The sequence below is a fragment of the Dunckerocampus dactyliophorus genome, chromosome 19 (assembly GCF_027744805.1).
Source record: "Dunckerocampus dactyliophorus isolate RoL2022-P2 chromosome 19, RoL_Ddac_1.1, whole genome shotgun sequence".
Lineage (NCBI taxonomy): Eukaryota > Metazoa > Chordata > Actinopteri > Syngnathiformes > Syngnathidae > Dunckerocampus > Dunckerocampus dactyliophorus.
The window spans coordinates 9953459-9967131 of NC_072837.1; the positions used below are offsets into that span (position 1 = coordinate 9953459).

Consider the following 13673-nt stretch of genomic DNA (forward strand, 5'->3'; position numbering starts at 1 on the left):
CCCTTCCTGATTTCTTATGTTTTTTGCATAGTTTGTCACACTCATCAAACAAATTTAAATATTAGTCAATGACAACACAAAATGCAGTTTTTAAATTTAACTTTTTATTATTAAGGGAGGAAAAAAAATCCAAACCTACATGGCCCTGTGTGCCCCCTAAACCTAACAACTGGTTGGGACACCCGTAGCAGCAACAACTGCAATCAAGCGTTTGTGATAACTTGCAATGAGTCTCTTATGGCGTTGTGGAGGAATTTTGGCCCACTCATCAAACAAAACTTGCACAACAGGTTACACTGCAGACCTGATTTGAGCCTCTTACCAAAAATAAAGCGCACAGTGACTGAAAATGGCTGGTCCAATGCCATAAACGCCATCATTTTCCTTGTAGTAGCTGCTGCCTGGCTCTAGCTTTAGCTTTACCCTTAGCTCGATTGCTTGCTATCAGTCTGGCAGAGCAAAAGGGGACAGTGGCTGACTTTCTGACCTTAGCAGATGTGGATAATATCGGTGGATAAGATCGGCTTCATATGTAAGAATCCCGATCAGTCGGTGCAATGCTGAGATACCATAAACGTGTTTTTCATTAATTTACATTACATTTGACGTCATTCAAAACAATATTATTAATTAGTTAGTTTTACAGTGGATCCCCGCATAGTCACAATTTTTTTTGGGAAAACCTGCAAAAATCTATGCCAAGTATTGAAATAGACGCTTACACACCAGAAAACATGCAAAACAATACTATTTTAGAATATTTAACAACCCGCACGGCATACTGGGAAGCCTAGGTGCACACTTCCCCAACAAGAAATTACCCAGCATGCCTTGCGGGTTATAGTTTAGTACAAAATAGGATTGTTTTTCATGTATATTACCGTGTAAGCGTTTATTTCCATACCCACATGTGTTGTCTTACTTTTGGCTGCACTGTAAGTGAGGGAAGCGTTTGGTTTGATGACTGTTACCCCTCCGACCTTTCTTCATTTGCTTTTATTGATTTTGACATAACCACAAATGTGATTTTGCGAAAACGTGCAACAGATAACGATAAAATTTAACGATACTACATCACATAAACTGCCATTTTCATAGAAATGACCCCTTTGGCGGCCAAATTTTATATCGACATTGGCTTTTTTATTCATCAGAAGAACACGGGGGGCCAGGACTTCATGAGTTGGTTGACATAGACGTGTTGTCGGCACAAGCGGGTTCCACCATAGTACATGCAAATAGTACCAGTTTTATCTTAACTCTGAGCAAAAAAGTAAGCCATTCCCAATAATATGACTTATTGAACCCTTGGAACCCATAATCATCATCATCAGCTGACGTTAGCATGTTCTCCTAAAGGAACAAATTAGAATGCTTGCTCCCCCCCAACATCATTTGAATCCTATTGATTGGGTTTAGGCAGGAGACAACAAAAGGGCCTCCTGGGGGATAACGACACTGACTGCTTGGGGAACTCTCATAAGATCCGTGTCGTTGGATCAACAAACGCCATGGGTAATATCACAGCCTCCCGGCATGGTGTCAGGAATAGGAACAATCACCTGTAGCCTGTGGGTATAGGCCTTCTCCCCCCCTGTCATTTAAAATGTAGATTCCTTCATTTGAACTACTGCATGGGGGTGACCGGCTGAGCAAGCATATCATCCATCAGTGCAGCTATTAGTCACTGATAGGCAGGGCTGGCTTCAGGTTTAGCGAAACCCAATCATCCACCATCCTGCTTTCTCTATGCTTCTTGGAAACGCTGATATGCGGCACCTGACTCGGCCCGATAGGCATAAATACGATTATACAGTGCTGGTGTATACACACTGGTAATCTAGCATGCATGAACACACACACCTCCAGCTGCCTCCTCAGCAGTTTAGGAGGAAAGCCACACTGACTTTTGAGAGGCGAGCAGGGAGCAATAAGGGAACACCGGTGTATAAATTATTCTGTAATTCAGCCAGGAGTAATCCCTAAGAAGTAAAATGTGCCTCTGGGGGAAGTCCCGAGGAGTAAACATGAGCTCCAGCAGGCAAAGGAATGGCCTCATGTGTCTTGCTCTCTCCGATCTGGTCAAAAGATTTACACATTTTAATATCACAAGCCGCAATGGCTTCCATCTACGTTATAATTTTGCAGTGTTGCAACTTAATGATTCCCCGATGTTCAATAATGATTTCATCTTGAAAATGCATTTGAGTATTTTTTGCAACATAGAGCAATCCAAAAATGACTGAAAATACTGTAATGTGCCAGGTACTAAAGAAAGATACTAAAGAAAGAGGCATATCCACCAAATTCTTGTCTATCACTGCAGTCCCTGGTCTTTTCCATCCGCTTTGTTTAATATCCCATGAAAGACACATTATTCAAGTGAAAACAGTTCCTATAGTTGTTTTAATAAATGTCTGTGGACATATCAGGAGGCCCCGGAGAAGACCAAGAATACTTTGGAGAGACTATGTCTCTCATCTGGCCTGCGAACGCCTCAGGATCTGCCGGGACAAGCTGGACAAAGCAGCCGGGGAGGGGGAAGTCTGGGCTTCTCGTCTTAGGCAGCCTAAGCCCCAGCGTCCCGACCTCGGATAAGCGGTAGAAGATGGCTGGGTCTGTGGCATGCTTCAGTCAAAATACCTCAAGGATACATTTTTTTTAACCCCCTCTAAACAGTCCTGTTCAGAGTAGCTGGTTTTAGGGGGCTGTCCTGTCTCTTGCAAATGATCCATGGCTCACTCCGCCCTTTAAGGATGAGCAAGCGAGTGAGGCAGGTACTGGTAAAGAGGGTGAAAGCAGCTTGATGCATGCACGTTGCATACACCGCCGGGAAAGGAGGACTGTAGCCCTGAAGTCAAGATACCACAGAATTCAGCCTTGGAGCAGCACACGGAGTTTGCCTGTGCTTTCATCCAAGGTCTGGAGCCCCAAAAGGAACGACTAACAATCATAAATAAAATGAATCCTCTTTGCTCGGATGTCCTCTGTGGCTGAGAAATGATGTTATTATGTGAGACAACCTGTGCATCCAACAGCACTGCTGCTATGTTTAGCTTTTGCTTTGACATGATGGTGGTTCGGTGTAGTCACTTGTGAGAAAGGACAGTGACAGCTTTTTGCCCAGGGAGCTTCCAAGTCACGGCTGGACGAGTTCGGTGAGAGCGCGGTGTTATGTAAATTAACCCCAGTGTGATGTCACTATAGGGATAAAATCTGAATGGCTTTGTTGGAGACAGATGGTCAGCTTTCGTTCATCTATCTATCCATACGTTCATTTTCTTCTGCTTATCCGAGTGCAGGTTGCAGGGGTTGCAGTGTCAGCTGGGAAGCCCAGACTTCCTGGTCTCTGGCAACCTCCTTGAGGTCCACCGGGGGGACACTTGAGGCTTTCCCTGGCCAGCTGTGAGAGATAATCCCTTCAGCGTGTGCTCGGTCAACCCCAGGGCCTCATACCGGCTGGGAATGCCCGGAACACCTCGCTAAGGATGTATCCCGGAGGCATTTCTGGACTAGATGCCCAAGCCACATCAACTGGCTCCTCAATGTGAAGGAGCATCAGTGCAACTCTGAGCTCCTCTAAGGGTGTGCCCAGCCACCCTCCTGAGGAAATGGCCGATTGTATTCCGCAATCTTGCTTTTTCAGACACTACCCAAAGATTGTAACCATAGGTAAAGTTCAGAACGCCTGACAGTCCTACTCGCCTCTCCAGCTCTCTGGAATACACTTTCCCAGGGAGGCTGAGTACTGTGATCCCCCTGTAGCTGGAACACACCCTCCAGTCACCCTTCTCGAAGGGAGACCACCACCCCAATCTGCCAATCCAGAGGTGCTGTTCTCAACTTTCACGCAACGTTGAAGAGACATGTCAACCAAGGCAGTCCCACAACATCCAGAGCTTTAAGTCGGCTAACGTAAAAAAATATTTCTGTCATTTCACACTTGAAGGTTCGGCACGCAGTCCAGAAATCCAAAGATGTATATAGGCAATGAAAAAGTCTGTTTTCCAATAAACCTGTATGTCCCCTTGAGTACTGCAGTAAGGGCATAGAAGGAACAACTAAAGTAGCTTTATTTTTAAAATGTCCACTTTACTGTCAAAGAGTTATCAACTATGATCTTAAGCATCACAAATGCTGCAATGTCGCAACGATCTGTTGGTATCTGTCCGATCAGATTGGATCTGCTCTGTCTTCCATCAGCTCACTTTCAGACCTCTAAGGGACAATCCTTGCTTTGCTTTGATAAGTTGGCCACTATCGACCAACATTTTGCTTCCTAATTATCGTCTTGCTTTCGCAGCATCTCTCAACGTCAACGTGCGACCTCTGAGGGAACGGCTAATGCTCATTAGAGCGGGTGATTATTATTACCTCGTCAGAGAAAACCCTTTGGATTCATTTAGTCCACCGTGTCTCAAAGATGCATATTTGATGCCCAAAAACAGTTAACAGTTTGATTTGAGCTGACTTGAAACCCAAAAGCACATTTGTGATGTCTGTGCATGAGTGGTTTGAAATACTGTATTTTATATATCTGTCATTTTGATTTCTTTAGTACTAGCATAACTCTTTGATACTATGGCAATGTGGACATGGGGCACAATGATTGGACAGACTACAATAATGGGGAACTGTACCAGACACCTTTATGTGAGCAGACAGCAGAAATGTGTGTTCTGGTAGAGGTACATAGAAATTCATGATATCACATGATCAAAGCTATTTAAATGTTCAGTGCTGGAAATGTACATTATATCTTATGGCAAAGGCTGGTGAGATAGACAATTATGATGACCTTGAAATCTGCACCGGGGGCTTGTCAGATCCTCCCCTCTGCTTATTTGCCCTTTCACGACCCCCATTTTTCATCCCTACATGCATGCATGCATCTCCCTTCCAGTCATGGCTTGTCCACTGTTGTGTAATTTACTTGCCATGAATGTTGCATGAACAAATTGTAACTCACCGTTTCAATGTGCATGTCCTTATCCTCTGTAAGGGTTTTTTAAGTCAAGTGTTTTGTAGGTAAAGTCGTCATCCACCCATATAGCAGCTACTTTTCTTAATGAGCCCACAATTAAAAGCTTTGCTAGCCCTAGCTACAGTGCATTTGCTGAGGCACAGCTTTGGAACGTCTTCATCCATGTTTGACTATTTTGTTGCAAAGAAGCAGCAAACAGTGAACCTGTTCTCACAACTTCTTCTTTTCGCTTTCTGAGAGTTTTTCAGTTCATCTGTGACATGCTATGATTGTTGCCCCAGTGTGTCAAAAAAAGGAAAGTGAAAAAGTCAAGCGAATTTGTAAAATGCTGACCAGCATCAAGGATAAGGACGGCATCCTTGAACATGTGAAAGCATGTGCTCCTATGGAAATGGACAGTGATACTGTAACTAAGCAGCATAATGCGCTGATTATTGAGACAAAAAGCCAGTCTCTCCCTCCCTTGCAACGCCCTTTTGGTGTGCAAGACAACAATGGATAAAAGTAAGGAATTGTTTTCCTTTCATTACGGTTTCATTTCATTCTTGTATTGAAACTTTTTATTACAGTTATATACGTCCTTCATGTGTTGATCAACAGGTGGACATAAAGGTGACGTTATTACCATAAATGCAGTATGTCGTGTAGGAAGCCCGGTGTCTTATGATTACCGCTAACACATTTTATGTCACATCTTGTCACTATAATTGCTACTGTGAAAATCACTTTTTCAATATTTTAAGGATAGTTTTACCTCTTCCACCAGCTGCAGCATACGACGAGTGCTCTCCAGTGACTGTGGGGGGGGAAAAAAACATAGTTACCAAGGTGTTATACAACAAAACTCTTAACAATTGTTATTGAAAAATGGGTAACATGCTGGTCTTGGGCTTGAACACAATGTAAGATAATATTGTAATCTGGATTTAGCATCTAATCCACTACTCAACTTGTTTGGAATCGAATTCAGTGGTTATTTAATTAAGAAAACTAACTTCATGGCCACTTGCCTCGGTATGCCTGCACAGATGCTATATTGTATTATGTAGCATACAAAGTGTGTTTATTATTGTGGCAGTAGTTTGAGATCCTGAGTTGGGCAAAATGTTGGTATAAAATTGTTAGATATTATTTTTACACCTTTACATTTAGTCTTATTTCAGTGCATTTTCAGTGTGATGGTGTCTTATAGAAAGCTTTCTATAAGCTTTCTACACACACTCACATAGCACAATCAGAATTGCACAACAGTTACATATGGCTGATGGAAAAATAGCAGAAGAGGAAGACACACACAAGCAGCATTCTCACTTTTTTCACAAACTTTCACTTTGTAGAGGGCTGCGGCAACTACTGTATATATTCTGTGTACTTTCATTTTGGGCTCTTCTTCAATCTTCCTCATTGATGTGACTGTAGCCAAATATATTGCTATTATTTTTTTTAATACAATGTAAAAAAAAAACAAAAAAAAACTTTCGAATTGTTCGATCATTGACTACTTCTAAAATAGCAACGGTTATTATACGACTTGCTGTATGAGGCTGCACAGCCCCCCAGCACCCAGTGGCATCTCCGTCTTCCAGTGACATAGCTTCATCTTTCTGTTGCCGTGTTGATCTCTGTCCACATCAACAAATAAGTTTTGTGTTTAATGTAAAATGGACTTTTTTAAACCCTATTTATATGGCTAACTGTTCATCATGCCACCATTTTGTGCACATTCCATCCTCCAGAATGCTCAATATTCTGCTGATGTTTGCCAGTGTGAGTCATATGTGAAAGTGGGGGGTGGTGACACACTCCAGGCCTTCACTGAGGATGAACTAAACACCCACATCCAGACAATCACAAGGTCGAGGGCATACATGAATTCTGTAAACATAGTGGCGGACACAAGGGAATATGCCGCTCACCAAGCGGGCCTGGAAGGGCGTGCAAGGTTTTGATGCAAGATATGTCTTCCGGCTTAAGCCGCATTGGTGACCCCGATGTGATCCCATGTGGCAGTTTGAAGAAACACACAGTTGCTGACCTAAAAACCGCCGCCCCAGACTGAAGCAGGAAGACACATTACACTGCACGTCTGAGTGCCCAGTTACATTTGGCGCCTGCTGTATGTATTTCAAAGTCATCTATCATTGATTGTGATTACATTTACTGACCACCTGAACGCATCGTATAAATTTAAGGGTCCTCCAGGATTCAGCCTGTGCATTAATCCAAACTTGCTGTGTTCAATAACAGTCCACGAAACCTTTAATAAATTATAATCACACAGTTTATCCTGAAAATATTCACTTTTTACATAAATAAAAATGTTACAGCCTTATTTGGAAATGAAATCATTGTGGACAAAGGCGCGAATGCTTGTGCAGTAGAACCCCGCTGTTCACACAGCTTGGGTTCTCAGACAAGCCGCCGATGGCGAATAAACGCAAGTAACGTGACACGCCATTAAAAATGTCTATATTTTGACAATTTAACACAAAGCAACAGGTGTCAAATGAAATACGTCCCTCGCTCGCGGTGCAAACAAAAATAACAGTAACACATGTGGAACGCTCAGTGTAACTGCACCGCATGCGGGTATTGAAATAAACGCTCACACACTAAGGCGCTGAGCACACTTCCCCAACAGGAAGTTACCCAGCATGTCTCACGGGTTATAAACTTGTATGAAATAGTATTGTTTTGGATATATATGAGTGAGTAAGCGTCTATTTTGTTATTATTTTATTGTACCCCCGTGTGGTGCAGTTACATTGTGTGTTCCACATGTGTTACGTCTTATTTTTGATTGCACCGTGAGTGAAGCAGGCATTTGCTTCGTGATGACCTCTTGTTGTGTTGTGTGAGTAAGGGTCAGAAGAACACCTTCTCAAGCAAGTTCAAGTTTATCTCTGCCTACGTTCTGTGCAACTCAAGCTCTGCCAATGTAGGGGAAAAGTGACAAGTTTTCCACCAATAAATGGCCTAATTTTGGGAATTTTAAGCACAAAATCGTGGTGTTCCCCAACAAATAAAGAATGATGTTTTGATCAAAAACAAACTAACCTGCTGGGGCGCGAATGCTGAAATGAAATCATCGTGGTGGACTACGGCCTACTCTCAAAATATGCATATTTAAGCAGATTTGACTTGTTTTTCACCTAAATTAGGCATTAAAGGATAAAAAATGGCTAAACAAACAAAAATACAAATATAAGGCAGTCAGAAGATGCATTTAAAGATGTTGCGATGACATGTAATATTGTACACCGGTCACTAGGTGTCACTAATGTTACATTGATGAGACAATAGCCACCGCAGGAAGTACTCTATGACAAGGTGACTTTCCCTTTTTTTTTTTTTTTTTTTTTTTTTTTTTTACCCCTGTCCTGTCCAGCCTTTAAAGCAGATAGAATTGTATACCTAAATGCCGTCAAGTGCTCAACAGATTTACTCTGCCAGAGAGAAGTGTGATATACACTTCCCCTGTCATACAAAATTTATTCGACCTTGATGCTTGTTATAAAGCAAATTTGGAGCGACCGGACCGGAGCAGGAGGGGACAGAGAAGAAGAGAAAAGGAAAAAGGGGGGGGGGGGGGGGGGGGGGGGGGGGGGGGGGCGAGAGGGGACAAAAACAAAAAAAAGAGAGACAAGAGACAAGGACAACAGCAGCAACAACAACAATTGTGACAGAACAACAGAAACATACAGAACGACATCAGCAAATAAATGTCCGTGACAACTATAAAGACGAACAAGGATAAAGGACAAATCAATATCAACAACCACAATGACAAAGCTGTCAATGACAATCAGACATAATAGCAGTCATGAAATGATGAACTATGACAGTGATCACAATGACAATACTGCATTGAAACAGTCGCACACAATAGCAGTCATGAAATGATGAATTATGATAGTGATCACCATGACAAGGTGACTTTCCCAATGCTAACATGTGTGAGTCTATGTCTTATTTATGTCTTTTATGTCTTATTTTCTCTTATTATGTCTATTATATTGGGTGATATAAGTGGAAAGGTGACTATAAGGGTGTCATTTCATGTCTACAGGCCTCTAATAATGTTAAAAAATGTTGGGTATGATCGATTCCGGTTCCTTACGATTCTCGATTCCGATGCTTTTAAGAGGCAGTGTTATAAAAAATTGCCTGGTTTAAACGAGGGCGCTAACCAGAGGTTTTTTTTTTGGATGAAATGTCTGAACTTCCCCATGATTTATTTGAATGATAGGAACTCTTTTTTTAATCAACTTTACTATGAATTTCTCACAGATCCGCAGGTGTACTTTCACAAAAGATGTTTTCTTTTAAAAAGCTCATGAAAAAACATTTCTACTTGTGCTGTTGTGTATGTGTTAGTGTGTAATGCTGCAGCATCTTAAACATGCACTAACCTGGGTGCAGAATATCAAACAACTTGCAAAAGGTTTGTCTATAAGATAGTTTTTAATGACACGCTTATTCTGTTAGCACATGTAAGCAGGATGTAGTGCAAAGCCCTCTTGTTTTGAAGGCGAAACTGTGGGTTGAGAAGGTGTCGTGACTTTTGCCCAAAGAGAGGCGCTGTGTACATGAATAAACGCAACGCATCAAAAACGGACGTACTCTGTTATTTCGACACCATGTTGGTCGTGCACCCTCCTTTGCATGATGTCATTGTGTTAAGCCGAACTTTGTAGTTGCTTCTTCTTCCTTGGTGCTCGCCGGCTTCTTCTTCATTGGTGTTCACGGCTATTTCTTCCGGTCGGCGGACAGGGCGTCGAAACTAGTAATCGAAATTAAAAAATTGGAACAATCCCGGTGCTCGAGTCTCGATGCACAACTATATTTAGGTCGCAAACCGGTTTTCTGTGCTGTAAATATGAAAATATTTGGTTTATAAATAATAATAAATAAATAGATAAATAATAATACAAATAATCCTCTTTTGGTTTGGAGTTTGAACTATGATAGACCAAGATTCCATGTTGTGTTTGTTATTTAAGAACATTTTACAATAGAATATTCCGAACGCATATTCAAATGTGGTAAAGCAATACAGAAATGCTGGTGCTTGTTCTCACCTCGTCGGCCAGCTGGTCAGCACGTTGCTGCATGTCTGACAGCTCGTTGCGCATGTCGGCGTCATCTGCCATGGCTGCTGGGTGTGGGGGGTGGAGAGGGTCTCCAACAGGGAAGAAGAGATCCTAGGGGGAATCCAGAAAGAGCTGGAAGAGAAACAAGACAGCCAGGACTGTAAACAGCTGAGGCCAGTGATCTGTCAACACTTCTACAGAATTATGGCGTCTGAAGTCAGAACTTGACCTTGAACCAGTACCACTGGTCAGAACACAGTTGCATTGTCTCTGCTGAAGGATAGATCACCATCAGAAGGCTTGGTTACCAAAGTGTGGCGGGCTCGTTTGTACTGAGGTTGACCAGAAATGAAAGGACAAGCCACAATGAGCGCTCGCACCACAAGCATGTGCTTACATTTGCTAATTAGCTGGTGATAAACATCAGGCCAATTTGTTCTTTTAAACACACGGAGGCAAGCGTCACAATGCTGTGTAGCTGTGGACGTCCTTAGCAAAAGGGAGTTCATGGAAGGAGAGCAAGCAGTCATGATCGCACAAGAATGTCAAATTGGAGCAAGGGTGTCCAAAGTGCTGCCAGGGGGCCATTTGCGACCCGCGGTTATTGTTTAATTGGCCCACGGCGCATTCTAAAAATATAATCCAACAAGAAAAGTAAAAAAAACAACAGAAAAAATGGAAACATCAGTAGTAATTTTACGAAAAATAAAGTCATGGTCAATGGAAACAATATTTGCTTTGTGTTATTATTGGTTGTTGGTTTCAACATTTCAGCTTTTTCTCATTGGGTCTTTTGCTGTATTTGCTGTTTTTTTTTAATTTTATTTTGTTTATGCAGTGATGCAATGACAAATGAGCCGCACATTGTCCCTATACCTCTACTTTTGTGGCTCTTGGTTGGGGTTGGGCTTGTGTCATCGCCTCCATCAGCAAACCACAACTATTTGGCTTGTTGGCTCAGTGTCGTGGACGATTGAGGAGAGAAGGGCTGATGAACACGCTACAACCGTCAGCCTTCACGAGCGTTAAGGCACGACAGTGTTCTTAACTTTAATGTAGCAAAGGTAGATTTTGAGCCCTATTAACATGCAATAATTACTGTTGTGTGCGCAGGCACATCGCTGCAGCGTTCGGTCACTCCCTCCCTCTCTCGCTCAACCTTTTTGCTAGCGCGGGGGGGGGAGTTGGTGTACGAGGCGAGCCGCTGGGCTCCTTGCTGGGGTGCTTGTGGGTTGCTGCCTGTACAGCGGCAAGGCGTACGGGCGTGTTCAGTGGACAAAATGCGTGCCTGTTGGTTGCTCTCCGGCAGGTGAGGGCACTAATATGAAAATAAATCTTTTCCAAAATGTTGTCGTGATTGACCAGCAAAGTCCCAAAGATTGACAAGTAGCTCACGATCGATGGGTTGGCGACCCCTGTCTTACATGAACTTTAATAGCATAAAGTTGAACAATCAGAGGAAAAGGTTATTTTTTTTTAAAGTTGCGATATTATGATAAACAAAACAAATAAAGTAGTAATTTTTGGAAAATTAGGTTGGAGAAAAAGTTAGAATATTAAGTCAAAACATTATGGAAATAAAGTCATAATTACAAGAAGAAAGTTGAAATAACCAGCAGAAATGAAAAAATACCAGTTGTAATTTTACAAGAATAAAAACAAAATATTAAGAAAAAAAGTCATATTCTGATAAGAAAAAAGGTTGCAATTTTATGACAATAAATTTAAAAATTAAAATTATGAGAACAAAACAAAATAAAGTTGTCATGTTTGGAAAATGAGGTTGGGGGAAAAGTTATTATTGGAATTAAAGTCCAAATATGGAAAATTTACAAAAACTACTTGAAAAGAAAGTTGAAACATTTGAAAACAACAACAACAACATTTGTGTGGGCAAATGTAATGATGATAACAGATACAGTATAGCTCATAAGAGTTCCAACTTCCATGGTTTTCTTGATAATCACCAAATCACTTCAGTTCTTACATGAATAGCTCTAGCATTGTCCTGCCAAAAAATGTAACTCTTATGAGCTATTTTTGTTGTCATTGTTATATTTGTCCAAACAAAGGTACCTTTAGTTGTATCAGGCATTAAAATGAACAAGAAACCGAAGAAACAAGGGTGGTCTAATCATATTTTCTATGACTGTATGTCCTCCCCATCCCACTGGGCACACATAAGATGCGTCCACATAACGCGGATATGAATTCTAGTTGATATTTACAGTAATATCACGACACAGCAGGGTGTGAATCATCAAAGCTTTCACAGCAGAGAATCCATCTATCTGCGTTGCATTGAGTCACGTGTGACGGTGATTCATCCACGGCACCTTTAAATCACAGATGTGGGCCCAAACCGGATTTTAGGACTGACGCTTTTCAGATAAGAACACCGACCAACCCATTAAACTGTGGACGGTTTTCTACTTTGTACTCTTTATCGTATTCCTGCCCTAATTTCTCTCCCTGCTCGCCTTTTCTCTGCTGCGTGGCTTCACAACAGCAGCCATGTTGGCTTACATAAACCACAAAGTGGACGGCGCACCGCAGTGCTTCGCGTCTAAACCCAGTCCGATTTACAGCAGACTTCATGGCGACTCGACGGGGGGAGACGGATTATCGCCTCCCTGCAGGTTTATGTAACCAAAATCAAACATTCGGGTTTTAACAGACCACGGTGACCTTTTACTTTATGGCTCAATTACAAGCGTCGCATTTTGCATCATAGCTCGCCTCAGCACTTCCTGCCTGGCACAGGACTTTCTTTTTATTCCTTTTTCTTTCTGAACAAGGAGGAGGTATTGCAACCGTTATGTAACTCGTAGCTTCTTTTCCCACAAGTACTACAATTAATCTGATCATATACTCTTTTTAATAAGCAGTATTGTTTCAAAATCCTAACAATAATCCTAACCATCGCAAGTGTCTTGTTTTTAAGTTTCACAGTGGTTCGCTTCTTTTAGTCGTCCCTCGCTACGTCGCGGTTCAAACATTGCACCAGTAATGTCCCCTAGGGCAGTGGTCCTCAACCTTTTTTGACCCACGGACCAGCTCGTGTTATTACCTCCACCAAGCGTAGCGCGGAGGTTATGTTTTCGCCTGCGTTTATTTGTTTGTTTGTGTTCAAAATAACTTCTGAATGAAAAAGTTCTGAATGGATTTGGATGAAATTTCCAGGAATTGTCTGAAATGGGATATGGAAGAAGTGATTCAATTCGGGGGCGATCCGGATCACCGTCTGGACGCAGGAATTTTTAAAAGGTGCAGGTATCAGGTAATATGTAAACAATACCTAACAAGTCATGTGACCTCATTTATGACATCCATGGGTCTCCAGTTGTGACTGCCTGAGTTTGCATGTGTAACATGTCCGGGACCCCTACGCAGGCCCGGGGCTTGAACCTAGGGTCTGCCGAATGAGAGTCGAGAGCGCTAGACACATGCACGAACGCACAATTTACTGCCAAATTGTTTAATAACTCCCAACACTGCCAGGTTCAGGCTGTGCTGTGTGCGTACGCAACCTTTATCATTTAAACCCCTGATTATAGACGGGCGGGGCGGTTCTGCGTATGTAAAATTGGACCCCT

The 13673-nt window shown here is 42.1% G+C and overlaps 1 protein-coding gene across 4 annotated transcripts in view; it reads right to left on the reverse strand.

Annotated features, from left to right (window-relative positions):
* snap25a (synaptosome associated protein 25a) overlaps positions 1-13673 on the reverse strand; it is a 48227-nt gene that overhangs the window by 16601 nt on the left and 17953 nt on the right. For all 4 annotated transcript variants that reach the window (XM_054762177.1, XM_054762181.1, XM_054762179.1 and 1 more), the window contains 2 exons: positions 10066-10209; positions 5739-5780 (listed from right to left, as the gene is read on the reverse strand). In XM_054762177.1, coding sequence (XP_054618152.1) covers positions 5739-5780; positions 10066-10137 — 114 coding nt within the window. In that variant the 5' untranslated portion in view covers positions 10138-10209. The remainder of the gene's footprint in view (positions 1-5738; positions 5781-10065; positions 10210-13673) is intronic.